General features: G+C 38.7%; 1 protein-coding gene across 1 annotated transcript; it reads left to right on the forward strand.

The window, feature by feature from the left end:
- The first annotated feature begins 9,203 nt into the window (after positions 1 to 9,203).
- LOC149894409 (uncharacterized) lies at positions 9,204 to 10,073 on the forward strand. The gene has a single exon (XM_090078197.1). It carries the CDS (start codon positions 9,204 to 9,206, stop codon positions 10,071 to 10,073), a length of 870 nt encoding a protein of 289 aa, XP_089934323.1.
- Positions 10,074 to 18,414: the final 8,341 nt, after the last annotated feature.

Consider the following 18,414-nt stretch of genomic DNA (forward strand, 5'->3'; position numbering starts at 1 on the left):
GGGCATGTAAGCTCAAATGAATTAATTTCGAAATAACACCTAGTTAAAACCGTTTCTTTACTTTGGGATTCAAGTTTCTTAGATATAGGAAGTATTGCAAAACCTCTATGCCAGTAGGAAGTTTACAACATGAAAGATTTTATCTAAATTTCTTTACGAGAAATACTTCAGACTTATTTCGAGTAAGCTTCAACTTCTTTTTTGGAGGCATTTTACTATTAAGTAACTTTTTTTAAGTTAATTAGTTATTGAAAAAATAAATGATGACCAAAATATAAAATAAGTTAAAAATCAAATTACATACACAAGGTAAAATGGAATTGCTCAAAAAATGAAGCAAATATATGTGTATTTAAAATTTAACAAAAAACACATTAAAATGGTACATAGGACAAAGATAGTGAAATATTGTAAAATAAGTCAATATTTTTGAATTTTTTGTTCTTCATTGTTCAATTAAAAAAAAAAAAAATTAAGCTTAACATTATATTTTGATTTCTTTCAAAAAGATAAAACAAAAAAAAAAAGAAAGAAAAATCAATTTGGTTATTGTTAACACTCCCTTCAGTTAGTCAGAAATATGGGCAAAAAAAGGGCAAAAAATGACCTTTGGACCCATTTAGGGAAGTCATGGAGTGTCTAATCATGAAAAAAAAAAAAATTATTAGTAATATCAAGGTTGAGGCACCTTATAAAAAGCAATGTTAGTTGAAATTCAAAAAAGTCATTTTTTTTAAAACATTAATATATATATATATATATATATATATATATATATATATATATATATATATATACATATATTTATACATTTATATATAATATATATATTTTGTCCAATGCTATATATATATATATATATATATATATATATATATATATATATATATATATATATATATATATATATATATATATATATATATAGCATTGGACAAAACATTTTCAACCAACATCGAACAATGCTAAGAAGTGTTCCTAATTTAACATGTCTTAAAAACGAAACGAACTATACTACCACAGCAAACAATTCAGGAGTCTGGAGTCATAGCATGCAATGACATGAGCAATCAGTTGACAGCACACAGGCAGAATTTCGTTGACAAGTGCCATTTTGCAGCGGACAAAGCAAGTGCAACTTATTTGGTTTGTTTCATTTTCTTAAGTCTGGTCCGTGTCAACGTCACGGAAGTTTTTTAATAATTAAAGGAAGTGTTCAGAAGTTTCCAGAAGTTTCCAGAAGAAGCATCTGGAAGCATCCAGCATCATCCAGAAATATCCTCCAGAAATATCTATAAAAATTGCTCCCGACAGTCTTGGATTGGAATTAAGAAAGAAAGTTATTGGCGATTACGTAAATTGAATGTCATAAAGAAGTATTTGTGATAAATATCGCGTGAAAAAATGGACCGTATCAAGACTATATTCCAAATATTGTTCTACGGGGAACTTGGCAGCAGATAACAAAGGTGGAAGACCGCGTTCCACCACTTCTAGAGAGGATTCTATGATCGTCAGATCCTTCAAGAAGGATCCCTGGATATCATCAGTCAAAATATAAAAGCAGTTAAAGCTGCCTGTATCGGACGGAACAATCAGACAACGTGCTGTTGAAGCCGGATTGTTTTCTCGACGCCCTGCAAAGAAACTGCTGATTTCACTAAAAAACCAGAAGAAAAGACTCCTGTTTGCTACATCTCATATTGACTGGAATGTGCAGATAAGGGCGAACTGTCCTGTTCAGTGATGAATCGAAGTTCAACATCATTGGGAGCAATGGGATTTGCCGTGTACGTCTACCGGCAGGAAAACGCCTCAATTTACGTTACTGCCATAAGACCGTTAAGTATGGTGGAGGCAATTTAATGGTCTGGGGGTGTTTTTCTGCTAACGGTCTAGGTCCAATACATCGAAACAATGGAATAATGGACCGTTTCATGTATAAAAATATCCTGAAAGATGTTATGTCACCTCATGCTAAATGGATATATATATATAGCATTGCTATATATAGCTCATGCTAAATGCTATATATATATATATATATATATATATATATATATATAGCATTGGACAAAATATATATATTATATATAAATGTATATATTATATATAAATATGCCAATATAATGGGTTTTTCAGTAAGACAACGATCCGAAACACACTACGAAAGTAGTCAAGCAGTAGTTTCAAGACAACCACCTATCGGTGATGGATTGGCCGCCTCACTCTCCGGATCTCAACCCTATCGAGAACCTGTGGGAGATCGTGAACCGCAGAATTAATCGTGAAGGTGTTTGTTATAAGGATCATCTGTTTGAACAAATCCAAAAGGCCTGGGCAGCGATTCCAAAAAGTTTCGTTGATTACCTGATCGAATCTATGCCTCGAGATGCAAGGCTGTGGTCGACAACAAAGAATTCGCCACGAAATATTAATAGCGAAATACAGCTTGGTCAATATTTTGTCGAGTTGCACTTGTTTTGTCCAGAAGGAAATCAACTTTTTTTAATACTTTTGATTAATTTAACTACTATAAAAGGAGAGTTCTGGGACAAAACCATTTTTGATGCCCGTTTTGAGTTTTTTTGCTGATTGAGGGGTGTGAAAATGTTTTGATGCCCGTTTTGAGTTTTTTGCTGATTGAGGGGTGTGAAAATGTTTTGGTGCCCGTTTTGATTTTTTTTTGCGAATTGAGGGGTGTGAAAATGTTTTTCGTGTGTGAGTGTCTGTAAAAGGTTTTTTCATGAGAAAAGGATCCATGAAAAAAAATTAATGGGTGTAAAGGTGTTGAAATCGTTCGCGAAAAATTAATTTTTCTTTTTGTCTTTGTTCTTGTTCGTGTTTTTCTTCGAGAATGGACTTGAACAGTTCAATTTCGCGATGATCTAAACCTTTGTCCCTTAAGTATTCAATGAATTTAATGCTTCTGATTTTTCCGTCGTCGTTTCGCAAGATTCTCATTTTATTTGGCCAAGAAAAAATTTTTTCACAAAATTAAATTTAAAAAAGGGATGCTTGAGAATGGGGAGTTTGGTCCGAGAAGCAATCCGGATCCGATGGATTCGTAACCTTTTCCGCTTTTGATGTAAAGACCGTCTCTGACGGAGCTTCCTTTGATCCAGGGTGTTAAAAATAATCCGTTTCCTCTGTGAGTGCCCATTTTCATTCCGTGTCCATTTTTTTTGACGTAAACGACACCCCTTCCTGAAATTTTGTCGATCACAGTGGACCCAAGCGAAGAGGCAGCTCCGCCTAATAAATCAGTGGCAACAAAGGGAGCGGCTCGAGCAGCAAGCATTCCCAATAAAGGTAAAAGAGCTCCGATAAATCCTCCTTTGACATTTGCGTTGTGTTCCACTTGAGTCTTGCTCATTTTAATGGTGACTCCAACTCCTCGATGGAGAGCGTCCAAAATTTGTTGGTGTTGTGTGTGTGTCACAAGCAAAACGTCGTTTCCGTGGAAATCCTTTCTTGAAATCCGGATGCTAACGGGTTTTCCTTCCATCATGGATTTTTTTATTTTTTCGATCTGTCCCTGGGACACGTTTAATTTGACACTGATATATTTGCTCATTTTTTTAAACGAGGGAAAAAAATATTTATTTCACTTCTCGAATGTGATATCGGATGGTGATGTCCTCTCCGCGAAAGTCGATTAAATTTCCGTTTTGATCGACAACGCGTGTGATCATCGTGGAAATTTCAGGGACCTTGACAGGGAGGTAGACCAAATGGGTGGGTCTTTCGATGATTTTGAATCCAGGACCGACCGATGGGTAAAAGGAGTAAATGCAATTGAGTTGCGAGCCGTTGATGTAGGCTGATCCGATGACGTTGTTGACGATTCTGATCGTGTTGACGCTTGAAATCCTGACATTGTCGTCGGACTCGTACTCTGAATTGGAGTCCAATTGTCTTTTTGTGAATCCCAAAAGAGAGGCGATGCTGTTTTCGACGTTCAGGTCCATCAAATAATTTACTCCGAGTTTGACGGTTGATTTTAATGTGTTTGAGTTGGATCCGATTTTGATGTTTTCAGGTGAGTAGCTGATCTTATTCGCAGCGACGTAACTTGCGCTTTGTGACGCGTAATTTTTGATTGTGTTTGAGACGGTTTTTTGCAAATAATTGTTGATGTCGATGATGTCGTAGCTTCCGTCTGGGATGACGACGTTTTCCCAATTGGCTCCGTTGTTCATGCTGTACCGGAAAGAATTGTTTTTGCTTGTGATGTTTGGAAAGCTGTTGTACGTCTCCAGGCCGAGAAAAGCCATCTCGTAGGTTTTTTCTTTTTCAAAGACGATTTTGTCCAAAAATTCTGTTATGATTACGTTGGAATTTCCATCCACGTCGATGATGATGCCAGACATTTTTATTAATGGACAAAAATTTTTTTAAAAGGATTCTTTCGGAAAATAAAAATCGTCGAATCCGCTTCGATATTCTCCCTCGTATTTTTTTGAGGTTAAATCGATGACGGCAAATCCGTGGTGTTGAGACCAACAACGCTTGCAAAATTTTTTGAATTCTTCTTTTCCCATGTCGCTCGAAACGTGGTCTCGAAAAATGTGGTCCATATTTTTTGAATCTTGAGGAAACAGACAAATGAAATTGGTGTTTTCTCGGATGGTTTGTCGTGGGAGCATGAAGTAATTTTGAGCGAGGTAGAAGCAGTCGACGTTGGAGTGTCTTCCGCGGATGTAATATTTTTCGCACTTGTTTTGCTTGGTTAATTGAAGGTCGTCAAAGATCATCAAATTGTTTTTTGTTGAATCGAGGTCTTCAGCTTCAGGAACATCGTCAGCCGTTTCGAAAAATTGGCAATTCATGTCCTCGGTTTCGGAAAAATTTTTTGAAAGGTCGTTAATGACGCATTCTGGGTTTAAATTCAATTTTTCCATTTCGTTTTGCACCTTGAACAAATCGAGAATGATCTTTTTTGGCAAATTTTTTTCGAACGAGCTTTTGAGTATTTTGTACTCGGGCTGGAATAGAGATTTCCCAAAGACCTGCAAGTGGTTATAATCCAGCCATCCAGGCTTGAGCAGCAAATTGAGAAGCAGCGTTGTTTTTCCGCAACCGGACTTTCCAACGATGATTCCTCGAATGCTTCTCGGCAAAAGCGGGTTGTTGTCTCTTTTGCTTTTCCCAATATTCCATGACAAATCGGTTACTTCCATTTTTTAATTTAAAAATATTTTTTTTTAATAAAATGTACTGCGTCAAATGCAAAAGAGAAACCGAAACCATTCATTTGAGAAACGAGGTATCAAAAAACAACAGAAAAATGCTCAAAGGGACTTGCGACTCTTGCGGAACGACCAAATGCATGTTTGTTTCTTCGCATGTGCACACAAAAGGGGGTGACTTGGTTGAATCGATCAACAATTTTTCAAAAAAAAATAAAGGTTCCGTGGGCAAAATTTCCAGGAGAGATGCACATTCCAGGAATGAATTTTGCAGGACCTGGAACAAACCTGGAAAAAAGGCTGACATCCACAGACATGTACCAAGAGTGGAGCAAACCGGTGGATCGAGTGGACAATGCAGCATACCACCACAATTTGACTTATAAATATTTGACCGACGTTCAAAGCAGAAATTTGGCGGATCGAATGATGCTTGAAGAGATGAACTCCATTCCAAACCCCACTCAAAAAGAAATAAACGAAAGAAAGATCATCGAGCCCATTATCAAATCCAAAGCCAAATTCGGATTAGGCGTCTCTGCGAATCCAAAGGGCTCTAAAAAAAAAAATTTTTTTCAAGTTTGAAATGGACGGATCAGCTTGCAGAGGAGCTTCACAAACCGGTCATTCGTCATTTTAAAAAAAGAAAAGTGTTTGTGAACGACATCGACGAAATATGGGCTGCTGATTTGGTTGACATGCAATCGTTTTCAAAGTTCAACAATGGTGTCAAATATTTGCTCATGGTGATCGACGTGTTTTCAAAGTATGGGTGGATCGTTCCGTTGAAAAGTAAAACTGGACTTGAAGTGGCTGAAGCGTTTAAAAAGATTTTTGGTGAGAGAAAATGTGTCAAAATGTGGGTGGACAAAGGAAAAGAATTTCACAACAAGCACGTGAGATCGCTGGGTGTTCGATTATATTCCACTGAAAACAAGGAAAAAAGCTGTGTCGTCGAGCGATGGAACAGAACGATGAAAGAAAAAATGTTTAAATATTTTTCAGCCAACAGCACCAACCGATACATTGACGTTTTGGACGAAATGGTGAAAAATTACAACAGCACAAAGCACTCGTCAATCAAAATGACACCAATTGAAGCTAGCGAGGAAAAGAACAAAAATATTGTCTGGATGAACCTGAATGGAAAGATGTCAAAAGAAAGACCAGAGCCGAAATTTTCAATAGGAGATCAAGTGAGGATCACAAAAAAGAAGACTCATTTTGAAAAAGGATACACGCCGAGATGGACCGAGGAGGTTTTCACAGTGTCCAAAGTTCAGCGAACGGATCCACCCACATACAAAATCACTGACGCCAACGGTGAAGACATTCAAGGAACTTTTTACGAGCAGGAGATGCAAAAGACGTATCAAGAAATATTCAGGATTGAAAAAGTCATTCGCAGAACAAAAAGCAAATCACTGGTCAAATGGAAAGGATATCCAGACTCGTTCAACTCATGGGTGAGCAATGATGAACTGATCCGTTTGAAAAAAACGAGTTAAAAAAATTTTCTTTTCTTATTAAAAAGATGAATTTCGTGACGGTTGGAAATTTTGACGAGAGCAAATTGTCGGTTGGAGAGGTTTATTCCGCAACCAAGCCCATTCAGTTCCAAAAGATTCCGCTCTTTTATGAGTATTCCTCTGGGAAAGGTCCTTTTATTTTGAGGACACCCGTTTTGTTTTCTCTGGGTGTGTTTGAGAACTGCAACTTTGGAACGAAAGAACTGGAGGGTTATTCCATGTCCTTTCTTGGTTTCGACGAGAAAAAAGGGATGAGCGAAAAAGAGAAAAAGTTCATCGAGGTGGCTGAAAAGGTATCAAAATTTCTTCGCGAAAAAGTCAAAGAAACGACGCCATTGTTGAAGAAAGGAGGGAGAACAAAGAAAATAATTGCAGAGAACTTGTCCATTTTGAAAAAGAAATCCGAAAATCCGAATGCCTCGTCCATTTTTTTCGGAAAATTGTTCACAAAGAAAGACGAGAAAGGCATTGAAGTCTCTTCGTTGTTTTTCAAAAAGAAAGCGAAAGAGCTGTTGAAGATGTCTCCTTTGGAATATGTTAGACAAAAGTGCAACGTCGTTACCTCTTTGAGAATTGAAGGTGTTTTTGTTGGAACTCAGATCGAGTCCATTCAGGTTAGAGTTCCAGAAGTGATCATTGCGAAAAAGGTGTCTTCAGTTCAAAGCATCATGGGTGACGATTTGGATTTGGGTGAAATGGAGTCTGACGAAGAAATGTGAAAAACACGAAGAAAAACACGAAGAAAAAAATAAAATGAGTTAAAAAAAATTTTCTTTTCATATAAAAAAGATGACGACTGAAAACAAATGTACGTTTTTGCGAGGGAGTCAGGAATTTGATGGGGTTAACGTTGTCAAATATTTGTTGCGAAACGGAGTTGATGTAAATGCTCCAAGCGTTGCACAATGGATGGTGTTGCACACAACCTCTTGTAATGGTAAAACAAAAGCAGTCGAATTGTTGTTGCAAAACGGAGCAAATGTTAACGCTCAAAATGATGACAGAATGACGCCTCTTCATCTGGCGAGTCGGGAGGGTCATTTTAAAGTTGTTCAATTGCTCTTGCTAAACGGAGCCGATGTCAACGCGCGAGATAAAGACAACCGGACGCCGTTGTATTTAGCATCTCAAAACGGTCTCGCCAAATGGGTGGCTAAATTGCTTTTGCGACACGGAGCCAGCGAGTGAAAACACGAAAAAAAAAGAAAATAAAATGAGTTAAAACATTTTCTTTTCATATTAAAAATGCATGCCCCTCACAAGATGTACAAGAATGTCGCCTCAGCAGAAAAGCACGTTGACTCGAACCTAGACATCTCGAAAATGTATTTGGAGCACATGGATGGTAGAATCAAAGAGTTGGAAAAATTCAAAGAGTCGGATCGGACCAAAAATTTGGAAAATTTGGTGGAAAGGATCAAAGAGCTTGAAAACCTGGTGGAGACAATCAAAAACCTGCAAAAAAAGACATCGCAAAATATCATCGTCTCGAGAAAAGAGTTGGATCATCCCAACTGTTTTAACATAAACGGCCACCATGAGATTTTTGCTCAGAAGGACATTAAATTTGTTGCTCTTTCTCAAACTCCGATATCATTGTCCGTTGGACTGCAATTTGAAAAAGGGATTGCTGTCGTCACTCTGATGAACAAAATCAGCATCCGATTGAACTTTTACAAAAACGATGTCATTTTTTCAGAGTCTGTTGATGACGTCACTTTGGATGTGACCAACAACAGCATCAATGACGTCATTGTCAAAAAAGGAGAAATGCTTAGCAAAATAAATCACATCGATTCGAATTAAAAAAATATGCCTTTGTTAAAAAGATGGAGATAATCAAAAACACTGAAAAAATATATCCGACTCTTCCAACAGCTCCGACGGATGGAGGTCACATTTACCGTCTTCAAAAAATAAGCGAGATCCAAAAAGAAATGGAGGATGAAAAAGTGAAGAGAATGGCTTTGATTAAAAAGTACCATCGAGTGTCGAAAATTATTCGTTTTGCTTTGCTTTGGGGATTACAAGGATTGCCCTTTTGTCAACCGCCGTTGCCACCCCAGTTTCGATTGCGTGCGAGGGGATTGCGGTTGGAATGGGTGCACTGTCCATTTTCGGAAACCATCAAAACAAAAAAATGATGTTAAAGGCTGAAAAGCACGAAAAATTAAAGGTTCTTTCCGAGTCAAAATTGAACACGATTGGCGATCACATTTCAAAATCGCTCATGGACGGGTTTGTGAGCGATTCCGAATATGAATTAGTTCTCAGCGAGCTTCAAAAATTTAAGGTCATGGCTGAAGAAATCCGGACAAATGCAAAAAGCACCATTGACGAATTGATCAAAGAGTCGTTGATCCAAAAAGGAAGAGAAGAGGCCATTCAAGCGTTTAACAACATTTTCAAAAAGGGAAAATGAACGCAAACACGAACGAATTTTCGATTTTGTTTAATTTTTTTTTTCTCCGTATTTTAAAAAATGTCCTTCTTTAAAATACATGACCCGAAAAAGAGAGATGAGATTGTCAAAGAATACATGACCAACCGGGAAAAGCTTTACAATGAGAGCCTCAACGCGAACATTTCAGATGCAAATTATAAGACTGATTTGTCAAAGTTTTTCAAGCCTCTGATCGAGAGCAACGAAAAGGTGCAAAACGAGATAAAGAGCATTGCATTCAAAGAGGCGAACAACACTCCACTGGCTTTGACTTATCCAGAAAGTCCATCTGAAAGCTTAAAAGGTGCTGAAAAAACGTTTGGAAAAATGAACGTGGGAAACATTGCTTTGGATTATTTGTCGAAATATGCTACAAAAAAATTTTCTGCAGACAGAGTGTTTGGAATTCACGCAAAAGAACGAGGAAAAATATTCATCGGAAACAAAGAAGTTTTTATCGATGAAAACAACATCGTTATTGATGGAGAAAAGTTCAATGGGACATATGGTTTTTGGGAGCTGATCACAAGGTCCAGACCTGACATGACAAAGGTGACCAACGAGGACTTGGAGAATTACGAAAAAATACTGGTCGAAACGCATGCGATGGAGAGAGAAGGGAGACCCACCGCTCCAAAAGCTTCGAGAAGCGAAAAGTGGGACAAGATTGTTTCAAAAATTTGGGAGAAAAATTACACAAAAACGAGGGGAATAAAAGGTCGTGGAGTGATCATTCTTCCGAGCGATCCAAATGCTCTGGTGCAGCGACTCAGTTTGAGCATCGCCGCTGGTCATGCTGGAAATATTGCATCGAGAAACGAAGCTGTTGCCATTTGTGACGAGCTTTTGAGGCAGGGGGAAATCAACAAAGAGGAATATCGATCGATTCAAAAATACATCGAGTCGTGAAACACGAATTAAAAAAATATTTTCTCATTTTAAAATGCTCATTGTGAACAACAGATTGGAAGAGAGGCCATCACCGCAGCCAAATCTGCAGGAAAAGAATTGGCCACTTCAGCCATTTTGACCGCCAAAGACGTTGCCATCGACAAAGGAAAAAAAGCGATCGAAAAAGTTTACGCCAAGACAGGGACAGTGAATCCGAACCAATTGGTCAACACGATTGCAAAAGAAGTGGCAAAGGTTGATCCATACACATATATCAATCCAATGGAAGAGTTGCACAAAAAAATGTTTGGTTCGTCCATTCGTCCAAAAAGAAAAATGACGAAAAAGAATGCGACCAGAATTCAGGATCTCGTCAAAATGGGGAGCGGGCTTTTGATTGCGTGATTTTTTTTTGACGCAGGATTCGCAAACGAATTAAATTTTTTTTCCTCATTTAAAAAAATGATAAACACCGACAGATTGAGAGTTGACGAAATGCCCGAGAACGAGACCGGCATTGAAAAAGTTGATTTTTTCGAGTACCTTCCAACAAACCTCGACTTGAATTCTTCAGGATCAATTGTCTTTGAGATTGATTGTCAGTCTGTTCTGACAGTTCCATCTGATGCTTACATCCTCGTTGAAGGGGTTCTGAAAAAGCAGACGGAACCGCTTACGCAGCAGCAGACCAGATTGCTCTGGTGAACAACGCCATCATGTATTTGTTCAGCGACATCACTTACGACTTGTCAGGACAGCAAGTGGAAAGAGTCATGTATCCAGGTCAGGGAACAACCATGCTTGGATTGCTGAAATATCCTTTCGGTTTTCAGCTTGCCGATGGTTTGAAGCAAATGTGGTACAAAGACACTTCAAACGCCACCGGAAACTCTGGATTCATAGTCAGGCGAGACCACTTGTTTGCAGACACCACCTCCATTGGCGCATTTTCTTTCAGGATCCCTTTAAAGCACATTTTTGGTTTTTGCGAGACATACAACAAAGTCGTTTATGGATTCAGGCACACCATAACCTTCACAAAAAAAGAATACGAAGACGCCATTTACAGAGCTGGGACTGTTGGCGCAGGAGCGATCGACATCAAAAAGTTCAGGCTTTTCATGCCAAGGCTTGAGCTTGATGTTTTGAAAAAATCCGAGTTTTTGAATTTTATGACAAAGAAAATTTCCGTTCCAGCGGCATATAAGGCAAACAAAGTCGAAAGACAAGCCATTCCAGGTGGTCTCACAGAATTCACCTGGACCCTTGGAAGGATCACGGACAAAAGCGTTCCGAGATATATCGTGTTTGGTCTTCAAACAAACAGAGGGTCAAGTCAAACCGCAAATCCAGCCGTGTTCGATCATTGCGACATCAGCAATTTTTTCGTGACCGTCAATGGGATCAAATATCCGAATTACAATTACGACCTGAATTTTGGAGAAAAGAAAATTGTCATGGCCCATTCCGACGCGTTCTTGTTTGATGAAAAATATTATGGCACAAACGAGCTTGTTTGCCAATCCGGTTTGACTCTGCTTGAATATAAAAATTTGTTCCCGTTGTTTTTTGTCGACATCAGCAAGCAAAAGGAAAGAGTTGTTTCCGAAACGGCTGAATTGGTTGTCAACCTAAAGTTCAGAACGCCAGTGCAAGACAGCACCGTCATTTTCGCAGTGATCGTTTCCGACAAATTGACGCAATTTGTTTCAGACGGAACCAACATGAGCGCTGTTTATTAGATCAAAAAGACCGTCATGAGATTCTTGACAAAAAAAATTGATTTAAAAAATTTTTTCTTTTTAAAAATAAAACATGAGGATCACAAAAAATTATCTGAAAAATTTGCTGAGAGAAAATGGCGTCACGAAAGCCTCGAACAATTTGTTGACTTTGCTGATGATTGCGGTTGAGAACAATCTTGTGAGCAAAGATTTTCTTTTGGAAGGCGTTAAAGAGTACAGACCGGTGGGTCGACCAAAAAAATAAAATGCGACAACGGAGAGTGCGGAAAATGCGACAACGGAAAATGCGAAAAAACCGGTCGATCCAAAATACTAGAGGCTTGGTTCAATTCGGAAAAAACCTGTGTCTGTGAAAGCGACCAACATCGAAACCGGGGAGGTGGTTGAGTACGGATCCCTTTACAAAGCGATGAAAATGACAGGTCATGGTTGGAGGTATTTGGAGAGAAGAGATGGAAAAGTGGAGGATGGGATCAAGATTGAGATTTTAAATTCGGAAAAACTCGAAAACAGAAAAAAAACTCCAAGTCCTAAAAAATGAAGTCTGAAAAAAAAAAAATTTTCAATTCTCGGAAAAAAGAATTAAAAAAATTCATTTTTGAAAAATTTTTTTCTTGGCGTAATAAAAATGGAAAACAAAATGCGAAAAACCAGCAAGTCCGAAAAAACCGGAAACGACAAATCATAAAAAACCGGCACTGAAAAAACCGGAAAAAAATTTCTTGACATAATAAAAATGGAAAAGCTCAAAAATGGAAAAGCTCAAAAAATTGATTTTGAGTTAAATAATTTTCTTGGCAAAGAAAAAATGGAAAACAAAACTGTCAAAGAATTGCGAGAAATTGCCAAAGCACAAAAATTGAAGAATTATTCAAAGATGCGAAAGGATGATCTCGTTGAAGCAATAAAAAACGCGAGGCCGGTTCCTGCTCCTCGTCCTGATCTTAGTTTGATTGCACCTCGTCAAACTGCAAAAAAGCCTGTCATCGCTCCGAAACCAACAACAATCCCACCGAGACCTCTCGTTTGGAAACCAGCTCTTCCTCAAAAACCAGCCCATTTGCAAAAGCCTGTCGTTGCAACTGTTCCAGAGCCATTACGTTACCTCATTGACGATCCTGTTCCAGATTCAACTCCTGCGATGACTCTAGGAATTTTTTCAAGTTTTTTGACAGCTGTGAAAAATGCTGCCGTCAACAGTTTCAACAGCCTGCTTGTGTTCATTGATCCTTACGTTCCAGAGGCGGTGAAGAAAACAGTGAGCAATGTGGGGAGCGAAGTGAAGAGAAAAATCGAGTCTATCAAAATAAGAGCCCTCAAAGCAATTGTTCAAGGAACAGTTTACAAGCCCGTCAAACCACTCATCGATTTTCATTTGACAAATCACGCACTGAGGCATGTGGTAAAACAGTTTTCGCATCAAGTCAAAGGAAAGCAAAAGGATGCTTCAGCCTTTTTGGATTTGGCGAAAGACGAAGCGATAAAAATTCTTCAAGAGAACAGAAACAAAAAAGCGAGCCTTGTTTTGACCGTCGATATGGAGAGCGTCAGCCTTACAACGGGAGAGGAGGTCCATCGAATTGTGCCTTTTTTGTCGAAATCGTCAATCATTTTGGAGTCGACGGACTTGGGAGAGCTTTACGACAAGGCGAAAGAGGAGATTTTGGAGAACATGGTCAAATACAACAAAATGGGCTCGAATTGCACCGTGTCCGCAATCTTGAAAATGGACATCAACTTTATTGAGTACAGACCCATCGGTGGTCGGTCGTACATTCCTCTCGACAACTTTCTGGCGAGCAAAAAAGCAATCATCAACATGGAGAACGAAGACAACGAATGTTTTAAGTGGTGCGTCACCAGAGCGTTGAACATGAAAGAAAAACACCATGAACGGATTGACAAAGACTTGATTGAAAAATCGAAAGCGTTGAATTGGGAAGGGATCGATTTTCCGGTCAAGCTCGACCAAATCAAAAAATTTGAAAAAAACAATCCAGAAATTAGCGTCAACGTTTTCGGTTGCGAAGAAAAAAACATCTACCCTTTGCGAATATCGAAGTACTTGAACAGAAAGCATGAAATCAGAAAATCGAAGACATGATTCGAATGGTGCAAAAAGGAACCCGTGGAGGAATCAGCATGATCTCAAACCGACATGGAAAATCAAACAACAAATACACGGGAGACTCGCACGATCCAAACCAGCCATCCAAATTTATTCAATACTTGGACGCCAACAACCTGTACGGATGGGCTATGTGCAAACCTCTTCCAACTCATGGCTTTGAATGGATGACAGAAGACGAACTGTCAGATTGGAGATCGACCCCGTGCATTTTGGAGGTTGATTTGGATTATCCGGAGAGCCTTCACGACGAACACAACGATTACCCTCTGGCTCCTGAGAGAATGAAAATTGAAAAAGTGGACAAGCTCGTTCCGAATTTGAACGACAAAAAAAATTACGTCCTCCACTGCGAAAACATGAAACTGTACGAACGATTGGGAATGAAAATTTCAAAGGTGCACAGAGGCATCAAATTTGAGCAACGGGATTGGATGAAACCGTACATTGACCTCTACACCGAATTGAGAACAAAAGCCACCAGCGAATTTGAGAAGGAATTTTTCAAGCTGATGAACAAATCGGTGTTTGGAAAAACCATGGAAAACATTGAAAAGCGAGTGGACGTGAGATTAGCCAAAAAAAGGGAAAAAGCCGTGAAATTGTCCTCCAAACCAAATTACGACAGACACACGATTTTCGACGAAAACTTGATCGCCGTTCACATGAAAAGAACAAAGCTTTTTTTCAACAAACCGGTTTATTTGGGGATGTCGATTTTGGATTTGAGCAAAACTTTGATGTTTGAGTTCCATTACGATTACATCAGAAAAAAATATCCCGGAAAAGCAAAGCTGTTAATGACGGACACGGACTCGCTTGTTTACGAAATCGAAACAGACGATTTTTACAAGGACATTGCTGACGATGTGAAAGGTAAATTCGACACGAGCGATTTTGACAAAAACCATCCTGCCATTCAAAACGCAGGGTTTCCTGTTGGATTAAACAAGAAGGTCATTGGGATGTTTAAAGACGAAACCGGGGGAAAACAGATTGAAGAGTTTGTCGGTCTCCGGCCAAAAGTTTACTTTTACAAAATCCATCAAGAAAAACAAGAAAAAAAACACAAAAAATGCAAAGGTGTCAAAACAAATGTCGTCGAAAAATACATCACCCACGACGATTACAAAAAATGTCTCGAAACCAAAAAAGAACAGTTGAACAAAATGAACGTCATCCGATCACGTTTGCATGATATTTACACGGAGGAAATCAACAAAGTCTCTCTCAGCGCTGCCGACGACAAAAGGATCATTTTGGAAGATGGAATCCACACGTTGGCTAATGGTCACCACAAATTAAAAGAAAAGGAACAAAAGGTAAGTGACAAAAATGGGGAAGCAAATTAAAAAAAGAAAAAAATGAACAAAATAAAAAAATGAACAACAAAATGATCAATGTGGAAGGAGTCACTTTGCCGAACGAGGCCTTGACCAATTTTCAATTGATGGAAGCAGCAAAAAAACTCAAAATAAAAAACTTTCGGGGAGTTTTTGTCAGAGACACATTGCCGAAAAAACCAAGAAAAAAAGAATGCGGCATTGTCAACACTGGGGATTCAAGCACAGAAGGGTTTCATTGGGTGTGCTGGTACAAAGACGGAGACGAAAAGTTCAGCTTTGACTCTTACGCTCAGCCCCCTCTCGTCGAGCTCGTCGACTATTTGAAAAGTCCAGTCTTTTACAATAGCGAAAGGGTTCAATTTGGAAACACTTCTTTTTGCTGTCACTTGTGTCTTTACGTCTTGAAAAAATGTGAAGAGGGAAACAGCTTTCAAGACGTTGTCATCACCCTTTGGTGAAGGCAATTTAAAAAAAAATTTCGCCCGATTAAAAAATGATTGACAAATTCAACAGAAACGAGTTCAGCGTTTATCTCCACAATCTCACATCAGACTCAGCAAGCAACGTTTACATCAAAACTGATGGATCCAGCACCATCACTGCAGATTTGGATTTCAATTCGAACAAAATCATCAACCTGGCAGAACCGACCAACTCACACGATGCCGCCAGGGTTGAGATTGTCGAGATAAACGCTGAACTCGTTTCTGTTGAATTTGTCAATCATTTTTTAATCGGGCGAAATTTTTTTTTAAATTGCCTTCACCAAAGGGTGTTGACGACGTCTTGAAAGCTGTCGACACGCATGCTGGTGGAGGAACTAGCACGGTGATTGGAATTGCAGACTTGGATTTGAATTTTCACAAGGCGATCAATTTGAACGAACCAACAGCTCTTCATGACGCCGCGACAAAAAATTACGTCGACGTCAGCTCAGTCATGAACGTCAAAACAGACGGATCGAGCACCATCACTGGAGCCTTGGATTTAAATTCCCACAAGTTAATCAACGTCTCTGATCCAACCGCTTTAAAAGACGCAGCGACAAAAAGCTACGTCGACACCAAAGTGTCATACAACAATATTTCATATGTCGACATCAATATGACGCAACACAAACTGACCAATTTAGACGAGCCTGTTTCCGCTTCCGATTCAGGCACCAAAAATTACGTCGACACGCATGCTTCGGCTGGGACTACTGTGGGAACGGCAGACTTGGATTTGAATTCTCACAAATTGATCAATGTGCTCGACCCGTCACGCGCACAAGACGGAGCGACCAAAAAGCTACGTGGACTTGTTGTTGCAAAAATCGAGTTTGACCAGCGTCGTTCCAGGATCCGGATTCACCAGTTTGGGGTTCAAGTCACAGACGGTGGCGGCATTAACCACTTCTCCCGTGTTTGCGTTTTCCGGAAAGTCAGGAGTGCTGAGAAGGCTGTGGCTGGCTTTATACAGCACCTCTGGCACAAATATTCCCGGTCAAGTTTTTATTCGAATCTTTACTGACGGCGAAATCAATGTTGGGAATTATGCAGAAACCACTGAAGGAATCGGCGTGGACGCAACAGGACTTGCTACCGATTTGCTTTTTTCACCATTGGGAGGAGCTTTTTACGTCAATTCTTTGCAAGGATGCAACTTGTTTAACACCACTTCCTTGGGAGGATATTTCACGTTGGACATGCCTTTCAGAAACGACGTCTCCATCCAACAAGTGAACAAAAATGCCACAGCCACCACATATTGGATCCAGCCGTTCATCTCCACACTTGCTTCCATTCCTGCCACCATTCCTCTTTTCAAGCTGTACTGCAAGTCGTTCCGATATTTGAACACCACTTACGGAAGCGAATACGTTTTGATGAACACCAACGGGAAAGGAAATGGCGTGTCATTAAAATACATCAGGGTGCACATCATTGGAGCTTCTGGAAACTGGTGGGAATCCAGTCAGAATGTATGACGGAAATTTGCCTCCTGGAAACGGAACCGTTCTCACTCCTTGGACTCCATACAACACCAACAATTACACATACATTCCCGGTTACGACGGTGACAGCACATGCTTCTTTTCCTCTTCAGGATTGGAAGATTTTTATTTTTCGTCATGGAACGGATCAAATTTGACTTCGTTCAACAACAAATCCACAGGCCTTCTTTACCAATCCACCGCATCCATCGGCTCCACCACCACCATCTCCTTTTACAGAAATTTCGGAGAAGCTGATTCCATGCCCAGCGTCGCACCCGGAAGAAGGCTTGTCGTCACTCTCAACTCCGGTGACGCGCAAGTCAGTCAATCCGGAAGCTTCTACCTTCTTCTCGGTCAAGTGTTTTATTACGCTTAATTTTTCGCGAACGATTTCAACACCTTTACACCCATTAATTTTTTTTCATGGATCCTTTTCTCATGAAAAAACCTTTTACAGACACTCACACACCAAAAACATTTTCACACCCCTCAATTCGCAAAAAAAAATCAAAACGGGCACTAAAACATTTTCACACCCCTCAATCAGCAAAAAAACTCAAAACGGGCATCAAAAATGGTTTAATCCCAGAACTCTCCTTTTATAGTAGTAATTTATTAATTTTCGTGTACAAATAATGAACTTTGTGATGAATAAAACTTGAAGAACTTTGTCTCTAAACAGTTACATAGTTATTTCTTTAAATTGAAAAAATGCAGCACTTTTATATAAAGAAACTAAATTAGCATTATTTGGTTGCAAATGATTTGTCCAGTACTATATATATATATATATATATATATATATATATATATATATATATATATATATATATATATATGTTTTTGAATATAATGATTAAATTGCCATTATTATTACCCTTTTTACATATCATTAACTCTATCTTTAGTTTACTTCACATAAGTTTCAAAATAATTGTGTGTAAACTTGAATGCAAAATTTTTATTTAAAATTATATGATTGATTTATTACATACTTATATTATGTTAATATATACTATATATTACGTACTTATATTATAACATTTGTAAATATATATATATATATATATATATATATATATAATTTTGAATAATGTGAGGAAGCTAAATCTAATTAACCAAGATGCTATTCATAACAATCAAAACACCCAAATCAACCATT

Source organism: Hydra viridissima, unplaced genomic scaffold (genome assembly GCF_058129835.1).
Source record: "Hydra viridissima isolate aposymbiotic clone 2 unplaced genomic scaffold, HvirCarnegie_v1 scaffold_1, whole genome shotgun sequence".
NCBI lineage: Eukaryota > Metazoa > Cnidaria > Hydrozoa > Anthoathecata > Hydridae > Hydra > Hydra viridissima.